This window comes from Ursus arctos, unplaced genomic scaffold, assembly GCF_023065955.2.
Source record: "Ursus arctos isolate Adak ecotype North America unplaced genomic scaffold, UrsArc2.0 scaffold_4, whole genome shotgun sequence".
Taxonomy (NCBI): domain Eukaryota; kingdom Metazoa; phylum Chordata; class Mammalia; order Carnivora; family Ursidae; genus Ursus; species Ursus arctos.
Window position 1 is genome coordinate 87,209,917 of NW_026623056.1, and position 22,297 is coordinate 87,232,213.

General features: G+C 36.2%; 1 protein-coding gene across 17 annotated transcripts in view; it reads left to right on the top strand.

Annotated features, from left to right (window-relative positions):
- Positions 1 to 22,297, top strand: part of DYRK1A (dual specificity tyrosine phosphorylation regulated kinase 1A) — a 145,337-nt gene that overhangs the window by 49,563 nt on the left and 73,477 nt on the right. For 15 of the 17 annotated variants that reach the window (XM_048215183.2, XM_048215186.2, XM_057306773.1 and 12 more), the window contains one exon: positions 2,383 to 2,468. The exons of 1 other annotated variant lie outside the window; for it this stretch is intronic. In XM_048215183.2, the coding sequence (XP_048071140.1) occupies positions 2,459 to 2,468 (10 nt within the window). In that variant the 5' untranslated portion in view covers positions 2,383 to 2,458. Of the gene's footprint in view, positions 1 to 2,382; positions 2,469 to 3,885; positions 3,979 to 22,297 lie in introns of all 17 variants that reach the window. One more of the 17 variants, XM_026504000.4, reaches the window with a different exon arrangement.

The window sequence follows — 22,297 nt, forward strand, 5'->3', positions numbered from 1 at the left end:
ACGCTGACCTGATATAAACAGATTTTCTTTTTCTTTTTCTTTTCTTTTTTTTTTTTGAAAAGTGAGCAGCCGAAAGGGTATATGAAATTATCCCTGGATTTGAATTTAAAGCAGTCCAAGGTCAAGACTTAAGGAGTTTTAGCATTGCTCGGTAGATGATGGTTTAGTTGCTGCCTGTGTCAGCAGCAAGTTTTGTAACTTGTGTAGATGCTTTACCCTTTGCTAAAGGCCACTTTTCATATGAGTAGTGATTAATGGTTGACCTTCTAAAAGATGTCCATTTTAGGTTCAGTCTTGATGCATGCTTCTTCTGGTCCTCACATGTGCTTGCTCTCCTTTGTGCCACTGGCCCGCCTGTATTCTTACCTTTAGATATTTTGTAAATGGGATAATCTGCTAATTTGTAACTGCTTTTAATGGAATGAAAAATGCTAATGGTTTATCTGATTCTGCTCTTTTCTTATGAAGTCCTTTGGTATCAACAGTATCTATCCTTTTGAAACCATCGAAGTTGGCAAAGTGTAGATAGCCTTGTAAGTAACATTTTATAGGTGAAGAATGGGATGTTGAGAACCTAAAAGATTAGCTAATACATAATTCAGAGCTAGAGATTTAGTTCACATTTCCTGTCCCCATGGTCCATGCTAGAATGGTAAAGACCATTTATAAGAGAAAAATGGTTAGAAAACTATGTCTTTGAAGAAAAAAATCCTTGCTCTTGAGGATTCAAATACTATTATTTTTTGGAGTAAAACTGTTTTGATGTAGTAATTTAATGTGCATCCATCCATCTATCCATATACCCCCCAAAATGGGTACCAGTTGGTCCCATGTCTAAGGTTTTACCACAGCATCTCAACTGGAAACGTGGTTCTTTAGGAATGGAATCTGGAATATAGGTAATGATTTTAGACTTAGGCAGTTCCTAAGTTACAGATAATTCATACATTTATAGCCCTGTCCCTGAGCTGCTCTTCCAGTTACTGCTATTTGGAGTACAAATGTCCAGCTTTTGAAGAACCTGGGAGTTCAAAAACAGAAGGAGAAATGAATGAAGAGCAGAAATGTTTGAGGGCAATAAATATACATTCGAATTATGACCGTTTGCCTAAAAATGTTTTTGTTCAAGCTACCTCGGTCATTTTAAACTTTATTTTGTAATGTGAGTAGAATTCTACCAATTAGGGTTTCATTTGGACTAACTAGGAGCATCCTCGTGGAAGATTGCAAATATGAATAAATTATTTCAGTCCAGTTGATTTCTTTCTATCACATACCTGAAACGAACCACACTGAGGTAATAGGAGTTTTAGATGGTAATTTAGGAACACAGGACTATTTAGGAGAAAGGATTAGGAGGCAGGATGATGGGGATCCCTACAGTGAAATTTAGGGAATTAGAGACATCAGGAGTTGAGAGAGTTCTAACAAAGGAAAACAACCTGTTTTAGACTTTGTTCAGATAGAGAGGATCTAGAATTGGTTACCTTTCTGTGTTCTCAGTGGTCCCCAGTGCCCACGATCAATAATATTTTTTGGTATCAGTAAGTTTCTTTTGGCTGGCTTGGGAACTTGGCCAACATAAGCAACATTGTTTCATTAGTAATATTTATGGAATTCCACAGTATCAATTTAAAAAGTAAATTTTTAAACTGAACTTACAAATAAGTTAGGTTGTAGCCTGTGCTTGTCCTCCTCTCTTCTATTATCATCCACTTTCAGTTGATAACAACAGTGAGATTGCTTTTGCTTTCCCGTCAGTCATATAAATTTTGCTGGTCATTTGTAAAATACCAATGGAAGCAGCAAGTAGGAAGTACAGTGAAAAACTTACAGTAAAGTAAGAGAAACCACTTGGAGAGCAAAAGAGGGCTTGTGGGCTTAGGGGAGCAGTTGTGAACAGTGTCTCAGAACTCAGTTTACAGATAACATTGGTAGATTGACATGTTACCTTCCCTGTAAGGCAACTTGCATTACCTCTGCTGACCTCTGATAGTAAGCCACGATGAAAAGTGAATTCCTATTGATACTGATTTGTGAATTGATGGGTATTACAAAATGTAATTTTTTTCCCAGATAAATTGTATAGAGTAGTGGAATATTAACTGTTTATTTCATACCTAGAAATGCCTGAAGTTTCATTAGTAGTAGGCAGATTGTGAAACTTTTTCTCCCTGACAGTTGAGTACTTTGCATTTTATATATATAATTGATTTTCATTAATGAAAATTATTTTCAAGTAAGTGTAAATAAATTTTAGTAAACGAAATTTGCAGTAATTTTATCTCTGTTTTGGGGATTGTAGTTACGTTAGATGTTCCTCAATAGGGGTAATTGTCTTGCATCCTTATCTCTTATCATAATCTGTTTTTCTTCACACAGTGTTATAGTTTTGCTGCTGGACTCTTCCCTCCCTCCCCCCACCCCATCAGGATGATATGAGACTTGAAAGAAGACGATGCATACAGGTGACTCAAGTTTTGAAATACAGTAAAGCTGTGGCTGTCTGAGCGAATGCGGGAACTGGTGCTGTATTTTGAATGGGGGAGCTTTCTGATAAACAGCATTAGTGGGGGGAATGATATTTAGATCAATAAATACAAAGTTAGTTGGAATTGGGATATTTAATAAATGACTTTGGGAATCCGTTTGATAATTACTGACTTACAGTGTGGTATTAATACACGTACAGCATAGTGATTGCTAGTCTTGACCTTTTTGAAAGTGGTTGGTTGGCTAATACTTTGGTGAGAATTGAAGCGTTTCTGTTAAAAATAAATAAAAATATTCACTAATATTCACCTTTATGGTTGAATGCATATGTCCTTCGGATCCCCATTAAAATAGAGCAAATGTTCTAAGGCATATGGAGTAGGTGTTAGTAGTATATCTAAAATAAGACTCTGACAATTCAGTAAAGGATATTACACCCGTATGTATGATTCCTTGGAAAAATACGGTCTGGGATTTTGTTTGTTCTTCCCTGGTTCCCTCCTTCATCCTTTCCTCCATCCTTCTCTCTTTTTCTCTTCTATCTTCCCTTCCTCCCTTCCTTTCATCCTTCTGTTATTTGTATTTGTGCAGGAAAAACACTATAAAGGCATTTTTGAAAGAATTTTTTGGATTGCTTTATTATTAATTAAGGTGATCTTATTGATGGAAAATGGGAAATTGGAGGCCAGCACATCTATGGCTCTGTTCAGACTCTTGAAAATACAGTGTAGCTAATGGATAAAGTGTTAACTTAAACTTGCATGTTCTTTAAATCAGGCTGATGGTGAGGTGTTTTGTTGAACCAAGGGGCTTGTACCTACAGACTTTGTCAGGATAGTCTACATTTATAAACTTTGAAAATATGGTCTTTAACTGGAAAAGAAGTAACTACATAAACCTCACATAGATATTTAATTACATTATTGGTGTAGCTCTTAAAGTTTTTGTGACTAGTTTTTGTTTTTGGTGATCTTTGTTTTCTAAAGGAAAAAATTACCTTTTTGACTTTAGAGTGGGGTTTAAAAAAATGTTTGTACTATTTTGAATGAAGAAATATGTTCAAATATATTTTTACAATAAATTAGAGGTCAAGTAATACTTCACATTCACGAGGGATTCAAAGAATCTGATGGTAATTCTTTTTTAAGTAAAAGGTGATTGAGTAATCCTCTCTGTGATCCGTCTCTCAGACGGGCACGTGTATGTGTCTGCCTGTACAAATTAGAGGTGCGCCATGTACGCATTCTGGCTCAGTGGCTGAGAAGGTCAACGTGATGCTGAGGCTGAATATCACCATCTTAGAGAAGTAAATAGGAATATTTACAGAGAAGTATTTGAGAATTTTATGAAAATTTTGTTGTCAGATTTTATAAGTTTGACCTTTTGGTGCAGGAACAGTTTCTCAGCACTGTCAGCTCCCGGATTGCTCGTTGGGCACTATACTGCACATTGGCTATACCAAGTAGATGCTCACTGTCAACTGAGGTCAGTAGAGGAACAAAGTATTTTTGGGGTATCTAGATTTATCCGTGAATATTAATGATTTTGGAGATTTTCCCTAATGAAAGTTTGAGGTGGCAAAGTTGCTATTTTATTTCTACTTTAATCTTTACACGATATGAGGTGTTCCCAAATAGCTCCTTTTCTTGAAAGGCTTATGGATGAAATGCAATATCTGAAGAGTGAATACCATTTATAAAAGTTACCTAGTTAGTTTTATGAATGCTAGAAGACAAAAAAAAAATCCTACAAAGATTAGATTTGTGATACAATCCAGTCTCTCTCATTTGGCCTTGTATTCATTAAAAACTGTCAACATTTATTGGCTTATAAAAGAAAGAAACTCAAGAAGGAAGATCTAGCTTGCTCTAATATATGTATTAGCTCTTGGTATTTCCCTTTTAACAATTTGCGAGTTAATAATTGTTTTTGAACATAAAATTAGCAGCTGTCCTAATCATCATTAATTAATGCAGCAGTTTGCTCTTGTATTACTGTGCACACATTTATTATACTTCATCTGATAGAACTTAAACACATAAAAGCTCATAAGGAGTTTTTCAGTGACAGTTATTTCTAGAATGCTTATGCATACTTGAAAGTGAATATTCTGTTTTCCCAAGGCTTTCATGGTACTGTATGTTGGTTAGATGTGATGATACCCTCCTCTCTCATAGTATTTCATTGATTAAGCATGGGTACAGGGATGCCAGAAAGGATGTTGATGTAGGTGTTGACTGATGATTGGTCTTTCAAAAGCAAAAGCTTTAGTAATAGATTTTTACTGAACACCAAGCCAAAGTCCAACTTTGATGCATCTCTAATACTTCTGTATATAGGCATTCTTGTACTTGTTTAATTTGAGGGTCTTTTTGCATATTTAAAAATAAGAATATAAATAAGGTAAAATTGGATTATTTTTAAATTTTTGGATGAAAAGTTATTTGTGACCAAACATTTATTTGGTTAACATTTGCTTTGTACCAGGTACTGTAATAGTCTGTAAAAGGTGCTCTGCTCACAGTGATCCCTGTGCTTAGGAATCCAGGAGCACAGTTCAGTTGGAGGACGGGGCAGATATGTAAGAAATGATGTAGTGGATATTTATGATAAGTTTTTAAGACTTACGTTTTGAATTTAAGGCTTCTAGAGTAAAAACAGAAAATACTCTTTGGTAAATAGCATTCACAGTACTGGCCTCACCTGACATCCACATGCCGATGTTATCAGAATCTACATTTGTGTCCCCACTCCTTTCTCCTGAGGTCCAGACTCATGCGGTTACCTCCTAGATGTCTCTTCTGCACACACCCCTTCACTCCTGTTCATTCCCCTTAGAGATGAGTGACATTCTACCTAAGCCTACCGTTATCCTGGGAACCTAGGAGCATTCTTTACCCTTTTGAATTAAGAGGTAACCAGATTTCATTTATTTAAAGGAGGTAGAATCATTTACTTCTGAGATTGCATTTGCAAGATGCAGTGCCTCAGAGATTACTGTGTACATTAACATAAAAGCTCTTGCATTTTTTTCAATTTATTTGATAAAAGGAACTCCCCACCCTCTTATTGGTTATTTATGCTCATTAGCATCCAATGGAACATAATTTCTGAAAAGCTGTTGGATATAGCAGTTGATGCCACTCTTCATTTTGATGACATGGGCTGCTTTAACAATTAAAATGGTCTTTGAACTACAGTGATAGGCTAGTCACTTTAAAACTTGAAATAGCTCTAGAACATACAGAACTACAACTCTTTTAGGAGGAATGCCTTGGAAATTTATCTTAAATTGTGCCAGTTTGTTCATGGGGTCGTTGTCATATTTGTTTAAACGTATGAATTTAAGTGCTTAAAACTAATATGGTGGAATTTTAATTTTTTGATTCTCTATTTTAAAAATGTGAGTTTTGTAGGGCAAGGTTTGCATACTTCAGCTATCATAGGAGTATGGCATATTATAACAGAACAATTAGAAGCCAGATCTGTAAATTTAAAAAAAGAGCTTTTAAATCTCGCTTAGATGCAGGGTGCGTTGGGTTTATACATTTAAATATTTGGCACGTATTGCCAGTTGCCTCCTTTTGGAATTGTTCTTCACACAGTCCTGTGCATCTGGTCTTTATGTGTTTTCCCTTCTGTAGCTCCTACTCATTTTTTAACCCTGGGCTATCAGATTCCATTCCTAATAATTCAATAGATTTATTGTTTTTGGTGAATGATAAACCGAGTGAATTTATTTTTGCTCTCAGGTTTTTACTTTTTCTCCCTGTTTATTAAGTAATACACAATCACTGAAAAAAATTTGGAAATTTATAAGACTTATCTAACTTATAGATATATACCCCAAATTCTATGTACTTCACTTTGGCACATTCCCTTTCAGTTTTTGGTTTTCTGTGCCATTTTTGACATTCAGGATGGTATGCTTGGGTTAGAATGTATTTTATATTATTTATATCTTCCCTTTTTTGGCTTAGCATTGTATCATAAGTATTTTCCTATGTCATCAAAAACTTGACTAACTGTAGTGATGTGCTGTCATTTTAAACTTGAACCAGTCTAGAGCATTCAGAACTATAACTGTCTTTTGAGGGTGTTTTAGAAATTCATTTTAAAGTGTGCTGATTTGAGACCGTGTCGTTATATGATCATTTCCTAGTTAAGTTTGATATCTCTTATTAGACATTGTTATTTTTTAAATTTTTCCTTTCCATTTCTTAAAAGCACTAACATCTGTACCTTAATGTTTGGTTGTATGTTAAATTACTTTCTTATAATTGATTCCTAGGAGTGTAAGTATTGGGTTACAGAGTTTGGAAGATTTTAAGGCCCTTGGTACAACTTTTCAGAAAGCTTTTTGTTAATATGTACCAGTTTACACTTACTAGCATTACATGAATGTGTGTCTTTTAATATATCTTTGTGAGCATTGAGTATTATAGTTAAAAATAACTTTCTAATTCAGCTGGCAAAAAGAAGAATCTCCTATTTTAGGAAGTACAAAAGTAATAGTGTATACTCAGTGGAGGAAAGAGTTCCAAGTGCTTCCAAAAAGTATAATAAAGTAAGTGGTGCCTGGCTGGCACACTCAGAAGAGCATGGGACTCTTGATCTCGGGGTGGTGAGTTCAAGCCCCCAAGTGTAGAGATTACTTAAATAAATAAAACTTAAACAAAGAAAAAAGAAATGCATAAAGTAAGCAACAAACCTAATAGTTTGGTAGATATTGTCCCTCCAGGATTATTTCTTTCTAGCAAATCATGTCTAGTTAATGCCTGTAAAGCATTTGCACACATTTGCTTACCAGTTTTTTGTCCCACCTGGTCTGACAGTTCCTCAAGATCAGAGGGCTGTGGCTTATCTTTCTTGTGTGCCCTGTGTCTGTGTAGCAGGGTTCCTGGGACGTAAAGGTGGCTCATTGAATCCTTGCAGAAAGAATAATTTTTGCCATCCTGATCCCTAAAAATATCTTACTGTGAATGTCTGCTCTAATAAATTTCTTAAAATGGTTTTAAGACTTCCACATTATTTTCTCCTTCATTTTCCTTTTATATTTCATATTTTTATTATTTCAGCTTCTAATTTCTAAGTGGAAGCAATTAATGATTACATCCTGTATATATCACATAGGAGAACATATGATATATATGGAAATGATGGGAAACCCAAGGTTAGCCACATTGCAAAGTTGTATTTCTTAGTCCTTAGTGCCTTTATTCTAAAGTGAAAGCAAATAAATTCATATTTGTTAATTTTAGATTTTAGGGATACTTACTAAAGGTACCTCCAAAAGAATGTTTGAGCTCTGAGAAGATGAAAGCAGGACACAGTTTTTTGAATCTCTACAGTTTTCTCTAAAAACAGAGTAGCTAGAACAGCAAAACCAAAAACTCATGTTCAGCTACCTTACAAGATTGGGCAAACGGTATCCCCACAAACCCTAATATAAGCGGGTGGGAACAAATCTCCAATAACTACAAGACCTGCATGATGTCATCATTTGTACAGAAGGATGCAGAAGGAAGCAGCAGGCTATCTGAAAGGTCTGAGAACAGGAGGACCTCAAGATAGCCAACAAAAACTCCCTGAAAAGTGTGTCAGGCAAGTTTGAGAACAGCAGCAGAGACTAAGATGTTTCTCAATTCCCAGGATACAAAGGGTGCACAGGAGTTCTTTGGGGTCAGAGCCATCTGGTCCCTATGAACTTTCAAAGCCAGCTAAAGCTCCCTTGGCCAAAGCCCCACACTTAAGGAGACACTGCTGGGAATAGAATCCACATTAAGCGGGATGGAGGCAGTGGAGGCAAAGGGAAAAAGGTCAGATGAAGTGGGAGAAGGTGAGCTCACAGGAGATCTCATTTATGAGGCTGTATTTCAGTACCCTTCATAAAAATAGAAAAGGCCTGTTACTAATGACAGAAAAGCTAGCTCTTCCAGTTTTCTAAAAGTTTTTTATTTTTTATGAAAATGAGCAACAGACAAGGATGATAGTCAAATTTCCCACAGAGGGTTTTTTTGTTTTGTTTTTTTGAGAGAGAGAGAGTGAGTGCGTGAGAGAGCACAAGCAAGGGGAGCTACAGAGGGAGACGGAGAAGCATGCTTCCTGCTAAGCAGGGAGCCTGACATGGGGCTCCATCTCAGAACCCTGCGATCATGACCTGAGCCAAAGGCAGATGCTTAACCAACCGAGCCACCCAGGTGCCCCTCCCACAAAGTTTTTGTAAGAAGAAAGGAATAAAGAGCGGAATAATAATCATGTAGATAGTGAAAGTGTGCCAGAAAGAAATGTCCATGAAACTAGTGAAAACTATAACCTAATGTTTCATAACAAACCCAAGCAAATTTAGAAAGTGATATAAATACGAGGGTCGCCTGGGTAGCGCAGTTGTTAAGCGTCTGCCTTTGGCTCAGGGTGTGATCCCGGCGATCTGGGATCGAGCCCCACATCAGGCTCTTCCGCTGGGAGCCTGCTTCCTCCTCTCCCACTCCCCCTGCTTGTGTTCCCTCTCTCTCTGGCTGTCTCTCTGTCAAATAAATAAATAAAATCTTAAAAAAAAAAAAAAAAAAAGAAAGTGATACAAATACGAAAGAGCAACATAAATCTGAATAGGGAAGTCTTAGAAATGTGGTGATAACTGAGGAAAGAGAAATTTTTTAAAAAGTCACTAATAAAATGAAACTAATAAAATCTAGAAGGAACACGAGAGTGAAAAAGCACAATAGAGAATCTTAGAGAAACTGAAGAGAAATAGGAAAAAAAATTTAAAAGGAATTGAAGAAAAATAAAGAACCATCTAGAAAAAGATGACAGTTATTAAAGACAGTAAAGTTTCAACTATGGAGTAATAAGAGATCCTGAGGAAGAACCAAAGCAGTGAAAAATAAGTACTAATAATTATAATTGAAGTAAATTTCCTGAAATGAAAAAAAGATCTGCCACCACTTTTGGAAAGGGCACGTTGTATACTTGTGTAAATAGATCCAGAAATGACCAATAGGCAGACATATTCTTTTTTTTTTTTTAAGATTTTATTTATTTATTTGACAGAGAGAGAGAGAGAGAGAGAGAGCCAGCGAGAGAGGGAACACAAGCAGGGGGAGTGGGAGAGGAAGAAGCAGGTTCCCATTGGAGAAGCCTGATGTGGGGCTCGATCCCAGAATGCTGGGATCACGCCCTGAACCAAAGGCAGATGCTTAACGACTGAGACACCCAGGCGCCCCAGCAGACGTATTCTTTAAAAATTACTGGACTTGAAAGAAAAGAAGAATCTTGGGGTATCTAGGCAAAGACCCAAGTCATTATTAGGGGGAAAGAATATTAGATTATCTGATTTTGATAGCAACACTTTATACCAGAAGCAATGGAGTAACACCTAGTATTCTCAAGGAAAACAAGAGAGAGCCTGGAGTTTTATATCCAGCTAAATTGACTAAAGTATAAAAACAGACAAACTGTTAGGAACACAGGTATGAAGTTGGGGAACTTTTGTTTCTTTGAACACTTCTTGAGGAATCTACTAGAGAGTAAGCTTTGGCAACCAGGAAGACTGCAGGGACATGGATATAAGGGAAGTGTCACACAGATGCTGGTGGAACTTACACTGAGTGATGATATGTGCAGGTGTAATGTATAATGCCTGTACTCTCTGCAGTGAGGGTGCAGTACCAATAACCAGGAAAATAAAAGCAGAAGAAAGTTGCTGTTCGCTTCATAGTTATTAATGGGGAGTGAAAGGATATTAATTCAAATCAGATTCTTGGAGAAGAGGAAGGTAGAGGGGAAAAAGTTACTAATTAAATTTCTGTGATGTTTTTAAGTAGGGGAATCAGTAGGGCATACTTCTTCACTTTAAGACGTAATGAAAAGAAAGGAAAATAGAAGGGATTTGGGCGTATGATATAAATACATTAATACCGAACTAACCATCAGAACAAAGCACAAGCTCCAACTCTCAGTTTCTTCCTCTGGAGAATAGGAAGCATAATGATGGTAATAATACCTCATAATACATGGAGTGCAGGTTGCGTACATTGCACTTTTTATTATTAGTATTATCTCCCCATCCAATTATTACCATACTATCTATGCACATTTTGGGCTTGCATTTTCTTTTCCTTTCTTTTCCTCTCTTTTCTTTTTAAGATTTAGTTATTTATTTGACACAGAGCGAGAGAGCACAAGCAAGGGGAGCAGCAGAGGGAGAGGGAGAAGCAGGTGATGAGGAGCTCCATCCCAGGACTCTGGGATCATGACCTGAGCCGAAGGCAGATGCTTAACCAACTGAGCCACCCAGGCACCCCAGGGGCTTGCATTTTCTTAAATTTCTCCTGTATTTGAGAAATTGACATGTCTTCTCAAATTATGTGTTAATGTCTCAAATTTTATATTATGCTTGTATTATCAGAGTTACAGTCAATTCAAATTTATATCTCATTTACGTAATTTAAAATTTGTGTTGAAGGGCTGTTTTATTTATTAGGCATTAGGATTATGCAACTTTGTGGCCTACCATTTGGACTCAGAATTAGGCAGAGAGCATTTCCAGGAGCAGGTTAGTAGGGAAAAAATGTGATGGTTAAAGGTTTTTTTTTTTCTTCTGGGAACCAAGTTAGCTCAAAATAAACATTTTGGTTTTTCATAGTTATGAAATGATTATATGACATCCATTTTTATCTGAATATAGTAGAAAGATATCTTATTGTAGTTATGCAGATCTGTTGTTCAAAGATAACTGAAATACTTAAGCTCTTTTTTTCCCCATTAATATGAGACATGTTCATAATGTTTTTCTTTCTTTGAGAGTAGGGACTTTTCCAAACCCTCATCTTTTTTATAAGTTATGTGTGCATGTGTGCTTGCATGCATACACAACTATTCTATGAAATATAATTTATGCACCATAAAATTTATGCATTTTATGAGTAAATTTTGAGTTTTTATGGAACTCACATAGTTGTGCAGTTATCACCACCACAATCAAGTTTACCTATTTTTACTTAGAAATAAATCAAGTTCAGATAGAACTTCTATAAAGAAGAAAGTGAAAATCACCAGTAATCCTTTCACATTCAGGTAATAATCATTGTAATTTTTGGTATATATATATATATTGTCTGTTACTTTATGTGCGTATGGCTCCTTCAGACCATTTTTAAGAAATAAAATTGGGGTCATATTTTACTTACTTTATATAGTTTTCAAAATTTAAACATTTCTCATCGTTAATATTCTTTTATAGTATTTTTAATGGCTAATTAGTATTCTACAAATCAGTTACTATTTAACCTACTCCCCATTGTTGCTAATTCATAAATAATGTTTAAGTGAACATTATTGTGTAGTCTTTGTGTTCCTCTTTGATTTATTGCCTTAGGTCAATTCCTCAAAGTTGCAGTTGTTGAATTAAAGGATATGTACGTTTTTACAGACTTTTGATACATATTTTCAAATATCTTTTTATTTTTTTTTTTAAAGATTTTATTTATTTATTTCAGAGAGAGTGAGTCCAAGCATGAGCAGGGGGAGGGGCAGAGGTGGAAGCAGACTCCCCGCTGAGCAGAGAGCCTGACCTGGGGCTTGATCCCAGGACCCCTGGATCATGACCTGAACTGAAGGCAGATACTTAATTGACTGAGCCACCCAGGCGCCCCTCAAATATCTTTTTAAAGTACAATTTATGCTTCTATCAGCTATACATCAGAATTTTCCCATACTCTAAAATCCTGGGTATTTAAAAAATGTTTGCCAGTTTGATAGATACAACAACTTAATATTTAATTTGTATTTGTTTGCATATTAGTGAGACTGAATATGTTCCATATTATTCATATGTTCTGTGCGTTTCCTTTTACTGTTCTTTGCTGGTATTTCTCTTAGTGTTGTTGTTTTTTTTAATTTGTAAGAGTTCCTTATTGAATCCTTACTATAATGCCAGGAACTGTTCTAAGCAATTTTTTAAAAAGATTTTATTTATTTATTGGAGAGAGAGTGAGCGAGTGAGAGAACGAGCAGAGGGATAGGGAGAAGCAGACTCCCTGTTGAGCAGGGAGCCTGATGCATGGCTCAACCCAGGACTCTGGGATGGTGACCTGAGCCCAAGGCAGACACCTAACCGACTGAGCCACTGAGGGACTTGCAATTTACATTTTTTAACTCATTAACTCTTCATGGTAACTTTGAGATAGGCATGACGGTTAACCCAGCCAGAGATGAGGTCGCCTGCCCAGGTCACAAAGCTAGTATGGATGGAGGTAGGATGCAAACCAGGAGCCTGATTCCAGACTTCTTTTTCCTTTTTCTTTTTCTTTTTCTTTTTTTTAAGATTTTATTTATTTATTGGACAGAGAGAGACACAGCGAGAGAGGGAACACCAGCAGGGGGAGTGGGAGAGGGAGAAGCAGGCTTCCCGCTGAGCAGGGAGTCCAATGTGGGGCTTGATCCAAGGACCCTAGGATCATGACCTGAGCCGAAGGCAGACGCTTAATGACTGAGCCACCCAGGTGCCCCTGATTCCAGGCTCTTAACCAGTATATTCCTGCTTACTTACTGCTAGTAATACATTTTCCAGTTTGCGTTTTTAATTTTTAATTAAATTTAAAATTGTTTTTACAGTATCGTTTTATACAGGATTTTAAAGTTTCTGCATGGAGAAACTACATATTATTTATTAGTGTAACACCTGGGACATAATAGATTCTCAAATGTTTGTTGAAGAAATGAGAATAAAGCTATTAATAATCTGCTGGTGGTGACCTTTTATTTTCTGTATTTCCTCTTTTAAAAGGATTCCCAGGGGGGCGCCTGGGTGGCACAGCGGTTAAGCGTCTGCCTTCGGCTCAGGGCATGATCCCGGCATTCTGGGATCGAGCCCCACATCGGGCTTCTCCACTGGGAGCCTGCTTCTTCCTCTCCCACTCCCCCTGCTTGTGTTCCCTCTCTCACTGGCTGTCTCTCTCTGTCAAATAAATAAATAAAATCTGAAAAAAAAAATAAAAGGATTCCCAGGGGCTTCATAAATAATTTACTCTTTGGTTTTGATAAAATATGATAAGCTTATCTGTATTAGCTTTTTTGGAAAGTATGGGAGTAACTGCTGCTTTAAAAAGGAACATGTGTTCTTAAGCAAGTGTGAATTGTGAAAATGTATTATTGACAGTGATTTGAATTATGGGTTCAAGTGAAATAAAATACGTGTTTTGGTTCTAGGAATAATTTGATGGAGTTGGTTTTTGTAGTTTTAGAAAATGGGTAGATTTGGCCATTGTTTCAAAAGATTTTTGAATAATAAATTTTGATTTACTTTTAAGAAGTAAAATCCTTTAAAAGGAAAGCCCCAATTAAGAAAGCTGAAGTAAAAAGTTACTGCTGTTTTAGGTTTAGATAGTGTAGATCAGTTCCTCCAAAGGTATAACTGAAGATTTTACTTTTTTGTAACAGGTTTTTTTCTCCCTTTTCCTTTGGTGGTTGACATCAGGCTACTTTGTGGTCTTTATTTAAGTTTGATCAAGACCTGTGTATCCTTCACGCTGATCTTTTAAAAAAAAGTGTAGCGATCTCGTTAAATGGAGCTGTGTTAGGGATTAGATTAGGGAGAAACACAAATTTATCTGCATTTTTACACACCATCCACAAAATATACTACGTGGAATCAAGTACTCAGTAAGCAGACACTTGAAAATGTAATCATTTATCTTGCTAATACAAACCTAGATCTGCTTCCTATAAAGTTATAAAAGCTAAAAAAAAAAAAAAACGTGTTGGTGCTTGCTGTTTCTCTAATCTGCTCGTTACAACCAGCCTTCTTTCCTCCTTCTGGAAGTAGTATTTTCCAGGCTACGTTCAGTTGACATGTTAAATTCATGTTTGTACTTCTCTATTTTATGCTTTAATTATTCAATTTACATGTGTATGGTAGTAAAATTTACTTTATTATCTCACTCCTTAGTGGTAAAATCCTTTTTTTTTTTTGAGAGGGAGCGAGTGCATTGGGGAGGGGCAGAGGGTGAGGGAGAGAGAATCTTAAGCAGGCTTCATGCCCAGCTCAGAGCCCGACGTGGGGCTCTGTTTCACGACCCTGAGATCATGACCGGGGCTGAAACCAAGAGCCTGATGCTTAACTGACTGAGCCACCCAAGCACTCCTAAAATTGCTTTTAATCTTAATTTTTTAAATTACTCCTGTCACTTTAAATATAGTAATGTGTTTATAGCTGTTTTATTTATTTTTTAATTTACTAATGACTGTCCTCTGAGAAAGTTGAAATCAAATAGTTCTCTATACTACTTCTCTTCCTGCCAATTTCTGTTCCTCTTTTAAAGTTTTTTCTGTTGATTATTATTAAAATTTTATAAAATTGATTGAAACCTGTCTTTCTTGACCTATCACTTTTAGACAGTTTCTCTTGATTTCCCAAGATATGCAGTCAGAGTTTTAGTACCTTCTATAGTTCTTCCTACCTCAGACTTTACCTTTCAGTTACTTTTACATTGTGTGTACAAAAGTATATGCACTTACCACCTTTCCTTAACTGTAATTGAATTCCATGTATTGTTTTGAGATTCTTTTGAATATTGAAAACCAAAAACTACTGGAAAACCACATAGTCTGTTAGGACCTGTAGAGAGGGAGATGTAATACTGTGTCATTAAGTTTGTTCCACTCATAGGAGAAATGTTAACCTTGGGACTGAAGTGTAGTGTTGCAATGTGATGGTTTTGAGAAATGATTTAATTGTATGGTATTGTATGAGTTGATATGCATTCAACTTTCACTAGTAAGTCCTTTAAAAGTGTCAGATGCAGAGTAATTGTTTATGACACTTGTCACCTTTGGTCTATGCATGACCCTTTTATTACAGTATTCTAATAATAAATACCCATGAGCTCCTATTGCCTAATTCAAGAGCCTGAACTTCGTCTGCCACTATTAGCTTCTCTCCCAAGTGAGAGGACTCAGTGAGTGTAAATTGGGGTCCTGGCAGGAAGGTTCTCATTCTTCCGATGCCAGGTTGGAGGGGTCCTAGTGAGCAGTGCGGACTGCTGCTGTTGCCTGTCTAGCCCTTCCTAGGCACGTGGCTTAGCATCCTCACAGGGCATTCTCTGGCTTTTGCCTGGGGGTGACTGTGTTTCAGTGGCTGCAGTGACTGCAGTGGGTACTTCTTACAGCCATTAGGAGAGGACTGACTGTACAGCAGATAGCTCTCTAGTAAATCCAGCCAACTTCTGCCCCTTCTTCTACTCCAGTTTTCCTTTCTCCCCCCGAACGGCACCTGCCACTTCTGCTGTGGTTCCTGGTGCCAGCTTTGAGCTGTAGGTCTGGCATTCCTTTGATGATTGATCTGATTGCATTAGGTCTTTTGTCTTGAAGAAATCTGTTGGAATCTTTGGTTCACTGTTAAGTCCCTATCCTATGCTTCAATTAATTGATTTTATTTATGTGACTCTTGACTGTTTTGGTGGATATTAATGGATAATATGAATAAGTATGGTTAGTCTCTTTAGTGCTCTAGATTTTCTTTTTTTAGAAGCACCTCTTCTCCCACATCAGGAAACTCAGCTTCTAGGTATGGTGTTGGTTCCTTTTCTTGCTGGTGGTCTAAAAGGATTTTTTCAAGCACTACTCCAACTCTGTTTACTAGTGAATTCTCGTAGCAGAGTTGACCCTTGAATGATGCAGTTGAAAATCCAAGCATAACTTTTGATTCCGCAAGAACTTAACTAATAGCCTCCTGTTGACCAGAAGCCTTACAGATAATATAAACAGTCAATGACCACGTATTTTCTATGTTGTTTGTATTATATATTGTATTTTTAAAATTAGAGAAAGAAAATGTTACTAAGAAAACCATAAGAGAAAATACATTTACAATACTCTACTGTATGTATTTAAAAAAATATGTAAATGGACTCGTGTAGTTCAAACCCATGTTGTTCAGAGGTCAACTGTATACATTAAGAAGTATGTGGCCTTTCTGGTCTCAGTAAAACTTTCCTGCTTTTTACCACTTAAAGTTGTATACTGGAAGTGTGGCACTTAAAGTTGTCCGTGTGAGAAGCAGCTCTGTTGAAAGTCAGCACCTGTATTTCAGTTTCTGCCTTTGTGACTTTTGATGATTTGGGCTCTGTTTGGAAGCTCTTTTTTCTCTGTCTTTGATGTCACATGTTTTACCTCCCCATGGACAGACAAATGGCCTCTCTTTGTTACCTCAATTTTTGGAGGATGGCTGCTTATCTCTTTGAGGTGCTTCCCACCCAAGACTCTTGAAAGTGATCTTTTGGGGGGTACCTGGCTGGCTTGGAAGAGCATACAACTCTTGATCTTGGGGTCGTGAGTTCGAGCCCCATGTTGGGTGCAGAGATTACTAAAAATAAGTAAGCTTTAGGGGCACCTGGGTGGCTCAGCTGTTAAGTGTCTGCCTGCAGCTCAGGTCATGATCCCAGTAGGATTCTGCCCCGCATTGGGCAGCCTGCTCGGTGGGAAGCCTGCTTCTCCCTCTCACACTCCCCTTGCTTGTGTTCCCTTTCTCACTGTCTCGCTCTGTCAAATAAATAAATAAAATCTTTAAAATACATAAATAAATAAATAAGCTTAAGAAAAAGGTGAATTTTTCATAATGTTTGTTTTTTAAGTCAGACTAAATATACTCCCTAAATGTCTTAAATCTGTCCTTTTATTTCATACGATATGGAAATTGACAAGTAAATATTTAATGCAGTTTAAGGTGGGTGGTACCTGGCTGACTCAGTCAGTTAAGTGTCTGCCTTCAGCTCAGGTCATGATCCCAGGGTCCTGGGATCCAGCCACACATCAGGCTCCCTGCTCGGTGGGGAGCCTGCTTCTCCCTCTCCCTCTGCCTGCCGATCTCCTTGCTTGTGCTCTCTCTCTCTCTCTGTCAAATAAACAAAATCTTTAAAAAAATAATGCAGTTTAAGATGAAGGCACTTAAGAAAATAAAGAAACTTTCAGTTTTATTGCCTTGATAAGCTCAAGACAAAATGGGTTTTTAACCCCCAAGTTAATTTGCAGGAATCTTTTTTTGTTTTAGCAATATGCATTAATTATGATAACATTTAACTAAATAAAGGCTTGATCAGTCAATTTTTACATTTCCACAATACCTGGATAAGGGAGCAAAAATATATTTAATACACAACAGCAAGTATTGTTAATGTTCTAGGTGTCTTTTTTATTTCCCCAGAGGAAGGAGGAGGAAGATGTCATCATACCCCAAATTGAATTAGTTCATCCACAAAAGTAAAGAACAGTCCACGATTTAAAAATTTATGTCTCTGATACAGATTTAAATAGCAGTTTACCTTCCATTTTTATAAGTGGACTTATGAGAATGAAGGGGGTGTGTGGAAAGCTGCAGGATAGCTCTTAAGTTGGAGAGTACAGATAACCTGTTGGGTTTAATTTTTTGTAAAAGATGATTAGCAAAACAAAATGGTGGCAGGCTTATTAATGCAATGTGGTTTTACAGACTTGACCAAGTAGTTGGTCAAAGTTTTTTGAATATTTTCTACATTAGATGGCTTCAAGTTAAAAAATGAAAACACGTTTCTCTCTACGTACCATTTTCCAAAACTATAAAGGTACATTGTATATCTCCATAAAATACAAAATCAATATGGTATGATTTGTCATTTCAGATAATCTTGGATGATTTATTACTTGGCATAAATATGGCCTGTTTAGACATATAGAGGGTAGAGCCTATTTATTTATATTGAACATCATTAACTGCAGATAAGAAATTATCAGGTACTTACTCTAAATATTTTTCTGTTTACATTATAAGGGGGACTATAATTGAGATTACTCTATTTAAAAAAACGAATGATTAATTGTATACTTAGAAAATTTATTTTCTTTACTAGGAATTCTTAAATATAAATATTATGTAATGAAGGAAGATTTATTTAGTGAATTAACTATTTTTAAGCATTTTAAGTGTTTAATTTTGGATTCTAACAGTAATACTGACACATTTCCTAAACTCCACAATATAAGTAGCTTTAAAAAGAATCGATGAGAAACTAAACAACATTTAAATTCAGGATGTTTTATCCTGGGGCACCTGTCACCAGCCAGACGATGTTTCCTTTTGTCTCTAGGCCCCTAAGGAAAATAAGAGTGCCACGGTTTTAATTTTTCCCCCTCCAAGGATGGGAAAATTTTGTGATGTGAAGAATGGTTAATGAGATGGACCAGGAAACAGTCCTTGTTACATGGGAAATGCCTTTTTTACACGGAAAATGCCTTGTTTACTGCTGTTGATTGGAAGACAGGCTTAGGATTGCTTTATCAATGTGGAGGGAATAAGAGAAGCCTGAACCTGGGAGAACTAGCCAGAATATAACCCAGGGGTTAAGAGTGAATTAAATTGGTTTAAAAATCTTCCCTTTTTATTTCTCTTCTTGTCTTTATCCTTTGTATTAAAGGAGGTTTGTAAGCACTCTAGGTAGTTAAAAAACACACCAAATGATATCTAAAGTTCGAAGTAAATGGAGATTGAATCTTTCAGGGAATGGATTAAATGCTTTAGGTTAGAGTGATTTGCAAACCTTTTTAAACCTTGATCAGTAGATGCTGTAGGTGATGGCATGGGGAATGATTTTGAGCAAATCTTTTTTGAAAGTATATTTAAATACAATTTTCATATGTACAACAAACCAAGACACTTACTGATACCTGACTGATAATATTGATTATTCATAGATACTGTGTTTGAAGATTGTTTGGGAGGACTTTGATTTTCACCTACAGGATCTTTCTCTTACACGCTGTTTTTCTAAAAGTATAGTTTCTTTTTTAATAGTATTAGATGATCTTTAAAGTTTCTTCCAGCTTCAAAGTTCGGTTATTGATCCCTCTCCTCCCTCTAAGAAGCTGACTCTGGTTTGGTTTCGCTGGTTAAGTGGTTTTCATCCAGAAAACCTCAGTAGAGAGACATGAGAAGAAATAAGGAGACAAGTGTGGGTGTTGGGTGCTTGAAGATGGTGGAAAAGTGGCTGCAGTTTTCTTAAAGGGGAAGATAATTTGGAATGATATAGAACCAACATGCTGTTCTCTTTCAATCTGATGCTTGAAATCTGCTCTGTGTCTTAATTCAGTATATTTTACAAGTGCTGGAAGTCTTTCTAGAGACATTTACAAACATTGTGTGGAAAAACATATTTAAAAATTGCTAATTTCTCCGCGTGGGATGAATCTGTACTCCCATTTAGGAGGAGATAATTGTTACGATAGGTGGGACAAGTTGATCTATTTTAAAATAAAATTGTATCTTTTATGAAGTTAGAATTATAAGGCACAAATGGAAACTGTGTCTCCTTGACATGTTTCAAAGCATTTCTCTGAATATGTGAGATTAAAGGAATGCTCTCTCCACTAAGAATTGTCTGAACACTGATGTTCTTTAAAACTATCTTTGTAGCTGTTAATATGTACTGACAGAGATTTTCTTGAATGTTTTATTCATTATTAGACAGTTTACATACAAATATAATGTGTTTATATTATGCTTATATCTTAGTTGAACTTGGTTTCAAGATGAGTCTTATTTACTTGGTCCCACTTTGCTTATTCTAAGCCCTATAGGTTAATACTTAATTTGGGTTTGATTATTTTTGAAATTATATGTTAAAATGTGTCATAATCAAAACCAAAATGTTATTTCTCTTCAATCTGATAAAGCTTAAGACTTCAGCAAGCCATGTGTTCTCTTATGCCCATCTTTTATTTAATCTTTCCATAATGGAATAAATAAGCTTTGTAGGATTCCTTTAAAATGTAATGTTTGAGAATCTATTTGAATGTATAGAAAGACATTTACATAATCTTGCTTTTGAGTAGGTGGGGAAAAAGTTGAAATGTTGATCAAAGCTTCTGTTAGAAAAACTCACATCTATATAGTAAAAAGTTGAAATTACAACAAATACACTATTTTAACTGTATTCTGGGTGTATTACCATTGGATTGCTTTTGGAGTCGAAGGTAAAATATGATTTTAATCCTTTACAATTGCTGTTAATTTTGCTCTAAACGTGAAAGTGTTAACAGCAACTTGAAAATGTGACAAAGCCCAATTTCATTTCTTGTTTATTGCTTGTTTTCCTATTGGACAATTGGAAGTAGCTCTGCCCTGGCAACTAAAATAGGCTATTTGCATAACCTAGTTTGATTGGCTAGCATTCGAACTAACAGTTCCAATCATATGGTGTCGGTTTAGTGGTAGGCTATGCTAATTAGCTGCTGTTGCTGGGGTTCAGGATGGTTTCTGTGTGCTGTTCTGCTGCATTGTGTTGCCTGGTGAGAGACATTGATAAATGAGTGTTTAATGATCTGCAGCAGTTCCCACTCACTGCGGGCAGGCGGATTTTAGAACAGAAGTGGAAATAAGGATTTAATTGCTCTGTTAAATACCTGTAACCAGAATATGTGTATTATATTACAGAAGTTAACTTATATAAAATCTTTATCTAATTAAGTACTTCAGAACATTGAAGGGAGATATTGTAGCTTTGTCTCTTAAAATATAACGCAGGTAACAGCACTATATGCACAGGTTTTCTAAAACCCTGTTCAGTAAAATTGATCATATTTTTCCAGATTAGAAATAGTACTGTTGCAGTAAGTAGCATATTTAATTTTTCTTGTGCTTTTGACCTTTTATAAAGGTACATGTTTGTTTTTAATAAATTGGTGCAAGGTTTTGGGCAGAATTTATCTTGTACTGCCCATGTAATCCAGCAAATAGTATAAACTTGAGTTCATGGTTCATGTTCTCCTGTTCAGATGGAAGATCAGTTGTTATTCACCACCTCCTGCTATTACTACCTTTCTAATTTAAGTCAGATGTTTTAACTATTGCTTGTACTATATTTATTTTTGGTTTACATTAAGTCTTTACTGGGTACTGTTTGGTGGGAGATTTTGTAGGAAATACAAAACTCAGTGCTTTGTTCAAGGAACATAAAAGGTAAAGAATAAATACTTGCAAAGTTAGATAAAAATACAAAATAGTCATACAGAAAGTGCCATAGGATTTATCTAGAAGAGTATAGGAAAAAAAAAATCAGGCATTTTAAGGATATGGACGGGGGAAATGGGTTGAGTAGTCTGGGAAAGGCTTAAAGAGGAAGCCCATAGAACTTGTGTTAAGGTTTTAAATATGGCTTACGATTCAAATAGCTGGAGAGTAATAGGAAAGAAGAACATTTTAGTGTGAAGAATAGATAGCAATTGAGTAAAAGTCATCTTTCTGGTGTTATTCATTTGTCCAATATAGGTAGTCATATTGATTGGTCAAGGCCCCCAGATTCTTCTCTGTTTCAGTGCCTGAGCTCCCAGCAGGCTGGTTGTCATTCCCTTAAAATAGGAGCTGCAGTTTTAGTGTTCTTATTATCATTTTCTTTGGCTTTTCTTCACCTTTTTTTGTGACAGCCAGTGCTTTTCCCTTTTTGTGTCTGTTGATTAAAGCATAGGACTTTTTAACTTTCTTTCATCCCTCCCTTCTGGCCCTAGAGCAATGAAACACAGGATGGCACCACAAAAAATTCATGTGAATTTAGATGTCTGTCCCATCTGCAACTTTACCCCTTTAATTGTTCTGTTTTTTATTTAAAGAGCCTAGTTAAATTAGATAGACAAGCTAATTGGACAGTCTTATAGCCTTGCAAAGAATAAAAACAATTAATAACATTTGATATTTAAAATATTTTCCTAGGCATATATACTTTATTCACCTACATAGTCAAAGGAACATAGGCTCTTGGACTCAGGAAATTTATAAATCTAA